Source organism: Carcharodon carcharias (assembly GCF_017639515.1).
Source record: "Carcharodon carcharias isolate sCarCar2 chromosome 37 unlocalized genomic scaffold, sCarCar2.pri SUPER_37_unloc_2, whole genome shotgun sequence".
NCBI lineage: Eukaryota > Metazoa > Chordata > Chondrichthyes > Lamniformes > Lamnidae > Carcharodon > Carcharodon carcharias.
The window spans coordinates 150,770-157,617 of NW_024470767.1; the positions used below are offsets into that span (position 1 = coordinate 150,770).

Here is a 6,848-nt window from a genome sequence, read left to right on the forward strand (position 1 = left end):
CCCCCCCCATCTCCTCCTCCTCCTCCTCCACCTCTCCTACTCCCCTCCTCCCTCCTCCTCCACCTCTCCCTCCCCTCCTCCTCCCCCCCTCACCCCTGCTCCTCCCCCTCCTCCTCCCCTCCCCCTCCTCCCCCTCCCCACCTCCACCTCCTGCTCCTCCCTCCCACCACCTCCTTCCCTCTCCTCCCCCTCAGGGTGTACCGGTATGGCCTTGTGTGAGACCGAGAGCCTCACAAACAGCAGGAAAGTCCAGGCTTCTCCTCAGGCCTGTGCAATCTGAGTTCCCTCCCTAACGTAGTGCCAGGGCTCGGAGGGTACCAAAGGCCCAGGTAAGACTCTGACAGTTTTGGAGAAGATGGGGTTTGGCCTCAGGACCCTGAGCTTGGGAGTTTAGAACAAAATCAACCCCTCCTCATGATCACATTCTGGTGAGTGTGAGCTACCAGGTCACGGATATTATTGTAGCTCACCCGTGATGCCCCATACAGTCAAATATTTCACCAACACTTATCAACAGACTCAATAATAGAAACTCCATGGCGTCCACATACCCCTCCCTATCTCTGTAACCTCCTCCAGCCCCTACACCCCTCCCTATCTCTGTAACCTCCTCCAGCCCCTACACCCCTCCCTATCTCTGTAACCTCCTCCAGCCCCTACACCCCTCCCTATCTCTGTAACCTCCTCCAGCCCCTACACTCCTCCCTATCTCTGTAACCTCCTCCAGCCCCTACACTCCTCCCTATCTCTGTAACCTCCTCCAGCCCCTACAACCCTCCCTATCTCTGTATCCTCCTCCAGCCCCTACAACCCTCCCTATCTCTGTAACCTCCTCCAGCCCCTACACCCCTCCCTATCTCTGTAACCTCCTCCAGCCCCTACACCCCTCCCTATCTCTGTAATCTCCTCCAGTCCCTACACCCCTCCCTATCTCTGTAACCTCCTCCAGCCCCTACACCCCTCCCTATCTCTGTAACCTCCTCCAGCCCCTACACCCCTCCCTATCTCTGTAACCTCCTCCAGCCCCTACACCCCTCCCTATCTCTGTAACCTCCTCCAGCCCCTACACCCCTCCCTATCTCTGTAACCTCCTCCAGCCCCTACACCCCTCCCTATCTCTGTAACCTCTTCCAGCCCCTACACTCCTCCCTATCTCTGTAACCTCCTCCAGCCCCTACACTCCTCCCTATCTCTGTAACCTCCTCCAGCCCCTACAACCCTCCCTATCTCTGTATCCTCCTCCAGCCCCTACAACCCTCCCTATCTCTGTAACCTCCTCCAGCCCCTACACCCCTCCCTATCTCTGTAACCTCCTCCAGCCCCTACACCCCTCCCTATCTCTGTAATCTCCTCCAGTCCCTACACCCCTCCCTATCTCTGTAACCTCCTCCAGCCCCTACACCCCTCCCTATCTCTGTAACCTCCTCCAGCCCCTACACCCCTCCCTATCTCTGTAACCTCCTCCAGCCCCTACAACCCTCCGAGATCTCTGTAACCTCCTCCAGCCCTGATACCCCTCCCTATCTCTGTAACCTCCTCCAGCCCCTACAACCCTCCCTATCTCTGTAACCTCCTCCAGCCCCTGCAACCCTCCCTATCTCTGTAACCTCCTCCAGCCCCTACACCCCTCCCTATCTCTGTAACCACCTCCAGCCCCTACAACCCTCCGAGATCTCTGTAACCTCCTCCAGCCGCTGCAACCCTCCGAGATCTCTGGGCTCCTCCAATTCCGGTCTCTTGACCATCGCCCGATTCCCATCGCTCCACCATTGGCGGCCGTGCCTTCAGCTGCCCGGGGCCCTGAGCTCTGGAATTCCCTCCCTAAACCTCTCCGCCTCTCTCTGTCTGTCTGTCTGTCTGTTTCTCTCTCCCTCTCACACTCTCCCTTCCTTTAAGACGCTCCTTAAAACCGACCTCTGTGACCGAGCTTTTGCTCCCCTGCCCCCTAATATCTCCGTACGTGGCTCGGGGTCAGATTCTGTCGGATTGACCTTCCTGTGAAGCTTTGCTCTGTTGAAGATGCTATTCCTCCCCAAAATGGCCCAGACCCAAACAAACTCATCCCGGTCCCCCGACTTGGAGCACTGATCAAAGGCAGGGTGAAGACCAACACACCTTGTAGCCAAGCTGACCCACAACGCTCACTGCAGCAGCGGATCTGTGATGACCACTCACTGAGCTCAGGTTGTGGGGTGAAGCAGGCCCCAGTGGAAGTCCCCCTACCAGATGCAGTCAGTCCAGTCAGGGTCTGGGAAGCTGAACAAAACCCTGCTCAACAAAGAAACACCTCCCCCCCCCCCACAATCTCTCCAGCTCCTGTCACCCCCCTCGGGACGTCCCAAAGGCTCTCACAGACAATGGAGGATTTTTCTTTTTGAAGTGTGCTCACTGTTGTGATGTAGGAAACTCAGCAGCCCATTGACGCACAGCAAGATCCCACAGGCAGCAACGTGATAATGACCCAGATCATCTGTTTTTAGTGATGTTGGGTGAGGGATAAATATTGGCCCCAAGACACCGGGGAGAACTCCCCCCTGCTCTTCTTCCAATAGTGGCCGTGGGATCTTTTACCCCCCACCCGAGAGGGCAGACGGGGCCTCGGTTTAATGTTTCATCCTGAAAGACGGCACCTCCGACAGTGCGGCATTCCCTCAGTACTGACCCTTCGACAGTGCGGCACTCCCTCAGTATTGACCCTCTGACAGTGCGGCGCTCCCTCAGCACTGACCCTCTGACAGTGCGGCGCTCCCTCAGCACTGACCCTCCGACAGTGCGGCGCTCCCTCAGCACTGACCCTCTGACAGTGTGGCTCTCCCTCAGTAATGACCCTCCAACAGTGCGGCGCTCCCTCAGCACTGACCCTCCGACAGTGCGGCACTCCCTCAGTACTGACCCTCTGACAGTGCGGCGCTCCCTCAGCATTGACCCTCCGACAGTGCGGCGCTCCCTCAGCACGGACCCTCCGACAGTGCGTCGCTCCCTCAGCACTGACCCTCTGACAGTGCAGCACTCCCTCAGTACTGACCCTCCGACAGTGCGGCGCTCCCTCAGCACTGACCCTCCGACAGTGCAGCACTCCCTCAGTACTGACCTTCCGACAGTGCAGCGCTCCCTCAGCACTGACCCTCCGACAGTGCGGTACTCCCTCAGCACTGTCCCTCCGACAGTGCGGCGCTCCCTCAGCACTGACCCTCCGACAGTGCGGCACTCCCTCAGCACTGACCCTCCGACAGTGCAGCGCTCCCTCAGCGCTGACCCTCCGACAGTGCGGCGCTCCCTCAGCGCTGACCCTCAATACTGGGATTGTGGGCCTGGGTTATTGGGATGAAGTTTCCTGTGTGGGCCTCCAACCTGCAATGAGCTGACTCAGATGGATAGAGAGGTAGAGTGAGAGAGAGCTAGTCACCCACTAAGCACTGACTGATGCGCTATGGGAAGAGTGGATCCTGGTGAATCTGTGAGAAGGCTCTCTCGGGGGACAGTCATCACTGTGAAGAGCATCCGCACCACCCAGCGAGGCTTTGAGCCTCAGCTGAGGAGGACAAATATAGAACGAGGTGAAAAACAAGTGAAGATAAACAAGTGTAAGTGGATGAGGTGATGTTCTCCTGCAGTCAGGTACCTGTGACTGAGGCCTGTGGTTATATAAACCCATGGACCATCTGTTAGCATCAACACACTGTCCAAACTCGCTCCTCCATCTTCTGCTCATCCAGCCCTCCCAAAAACAAACCCAAAACAGAAAAGATTCTAGACTGCAGCCCCCACCCTGTGCTGACCCCACCCAGGGGCGTCACTACCAGCACCAGCACTGCAGCTCCTGCTCACAGCCCATTCAGCCCTGGTGAGCAGCGGCTGGGGGAGGGGGGGAATGATGGGAGCCAGCGAGCTGGGGGTGAGCTGGGCTGTGACACAGGTAGAGATGGTGGGGAAAGGGGAGTGACACTCACACACGCTCCACACGCCGGGATAGGCACACGGATGGCCACAGTCCCCAATCACACGTGACACGCAAACTCACACAGACACAGCCTGGTGAGGGGGTGGGGATGGCGAGGGGGGAGGGGGGGGGGGGGGGGCGGGCGAGGGGGGGGGGAGGGGGGGGGGCGAGTTGGGGGCGAGAGGGGAATGGTGGCGAGGGAGGCAAGGGTGTGGCGAGGGGGGTAGGGAGGGCGAGGGGGGTAGGGAGGGCGAGGGGGGGTGAATGGGAGTGGGGGATGAAGGGGTGGCGAGGGAGGTAAGGGGGTGGCGAGGGGGGTAGAGAGGGCGAGGGGGGTAGGGAGGGCGAGGGGGGTGAGGGGGTGACAAGGGGGGTAGGGAGGGCGAGGGGGGTGAGGGGAGGGTGAGGGGGTGAGGGGAGGGCGAGGGGGTGAAGGGAGGGCGAGGGGGTGAAGGGAGGTGGAGGGGGCTAGCGAGCGCGAGGGGGCTAGGGAGGGTGAAGGGGTGAGGGGAGGGCAAGGGGTGTGAGAGGAGGGCGAGGGGGGTGAGGGGAGGGCGAGGGGAGGGTGAGGGGGTGGGGAGGGCGAGGGGGGTAGGGAGCGCGAGGGGGTAGGGAGAGCTGGTGGGTAGGGAGGGCTAGGGGGTAGGGAGGGTGAGGGGGTGGCGAGGGAGGGCAAGGGAGGGGAAACAGCGAAGGGGGTGAGGGGGGAAGGGGAAGTGGGAAGGGGTCGAGGGAGGGGAAACGGGGGAGGGCAGGAGGTTGATTTTGGGGGTGGGTTGGTGACAGTCGGAGGGTGGGGAAGAGTTTTGGAGTTTGTGTAATCTACACAGAGACTGAGAGAGGGGCTAGAGAGGGAGAGAAATAGAGGGAAATGAGAAAGAGGGGAGAGGGATTGAGGGACAGGAACAGAGGGAGAGAAAGGGAGAATCAGAGAGAGAGAGAGAGAGAGACAAACCGGGAGAAATGGAGAGAGGGGAGGGAGGGAAGATGAGGGTGAGGAGGGAGAGGGAGGGAGGGGAAGAGGGAGGGAGAGCGAGAGGGAGGGGGAGGGGGAGGGAGAGGGAGGGGGAGGGAGAGGGAGGGGGAGGGGGGAAGGAGGGGGAGGGGGAGGGGAAGGAGGGGACGGGGAGGGGGGAGGGACGGGGAGGGGGGAGGGAAGGTGAGGAGGGTGAGTGAGGGACGGAGGGAGGGAGGGTGAGGGACGGAGGGAGGGAGGGAGGGTGAGGGACGGAGGGAGGGAGGGAGGGTGAGGGACGGAGGGAGGGAGGGAGGGTGAGGGACGGAGGGAGGGAGGGAAGGTGAGGAGGGTGAGTGAGGGACGGAGGGAGGGAGAGTGAGGGGGAGAGGGAGGGGGAGGGAGGGGGAGGGGGAGGGGGGAGGGGGGAGGGAAGGTGAGGGAGGGGGGAGGGAAGGTGAGGGACGGAGGGAGGGAGGGAGGGTGAGGGACGGAGGGTCGCGGGGGAGCGGGTGCAGCCGCCCCGCCTGGGAGCTGTTCCCCGGCCGCGGAGCCTCTTACCTGGGTACACAGCTGGGGGAGGACCGGTCAATCTCCCAGGTAGCGAAGAGGTTCATGTGGACGGGTCTGGGAGCGGAGCCCGGGGCTGAGCGGTGCGGCTTGTCGGCCATAGCGGCAGCACCGGGAGAGGGGGACCCGGACCCGGACCCGGACCCCGATCCCGATCCCGATCCCGATCCAAATCCAGACCCAAACCAAATCCCAATCCGAATCCCAGCTCCCGGGATCTGCCGCTCGCTCCGACTCAGCGCTGGTTCCGGATTCTCACACACACAGAGGAAGCGGAAACCCCAACCAGATTATACACACAGTGCACATCACACACACACACACACACACAGTGTACATCACACACACACACACACACACACAGTGTACATCACACACACACACACACAGTGTACATCACACACACACACACACACACACAGTGTACATCACACACACACACACACACACAGTGTACATCACACACACACACACACACACACAGTGTACATCACACACACACACACACACACACAGTGTACATCACACACACACACAGTGTACATCACACACACACACACACACAGTGTACATCACACACACACACACAGTGTACATCACACACACACACACACACACACAGTGTACATCACACACACACACACACACACACAGTGTACATCACACACACACACAGTGTACATCACACACACACACACACACAGTGTACATCACACACACACACACAGTGTACATCACACACACACACACACACACAGTGTACATCACACACACACACAGTGTACATCACACACACACACACACACACAGTGTACATCACACACACACACACTACTTCACACACACACACACACACACACACAGTGTACATCACACACACACACACACACACAGTGTACATCACACACACACACACACAGTGTACATCACACACACACACACAGTGTACATCACACACACACACACAGTGTACATCACACACGCACACACAGTGTACATCACACACGCACACACAGTGTACATCACACACACACACAGTGTACATCACACACACACACAGTGTACATCACACACACACACACAGTGTACATCACACACACACACACACACACACAGTGTACATCACACACACACACACACAGTGTACATCACACACACACACACACACACACAGTGTACATCACACACACACACACACACAGTGTACATCACACACACACACACAGTGTACATCACACACACACACACACAGTGTACATCACACACACACACAGTGTACATCACACACACACACACACACACACACACACACACACACTGTACATCACACACACACACACACACACAGTGTACATCACACACACACACACACACACACACACA

The 6,848-nt window shown here is 59.0% G+C and overlaps 1 protein-coding gene across 1 annotated transcript in view; it reads right to left on the reverse strand.

Annotated features, from left to right (window-relative positions):
* The window catches only part of LOC121274718 (phosphofurin acidic cluster sorting protein 1-like), a gene marked incomplete at its 3' end in the record, with an annotated part of 94,618 nt that extends 89,052 nt beyond the window's left edge, over window positions 1-5,566 (reverse strand). Inside the window, exons 1-2 of the mRNA XM_041182049.1 lie at window positions 5,457-5,566; window positions 3,508-3,635 (exon numbers count right to left, since the gene is read on the reverse strand). Coding sequence (XP_041037983.1) covers window positions 3,508-3,635; window positions 5,457-5,566 — 238 coding nt within the window. The remainder of the gene's footprint in view (window positions 1-3,507; window positions 3,636-5,456) is intronic.
* Window positions 5,567-6,848: the final 1,282 nt, after the last annotated feature.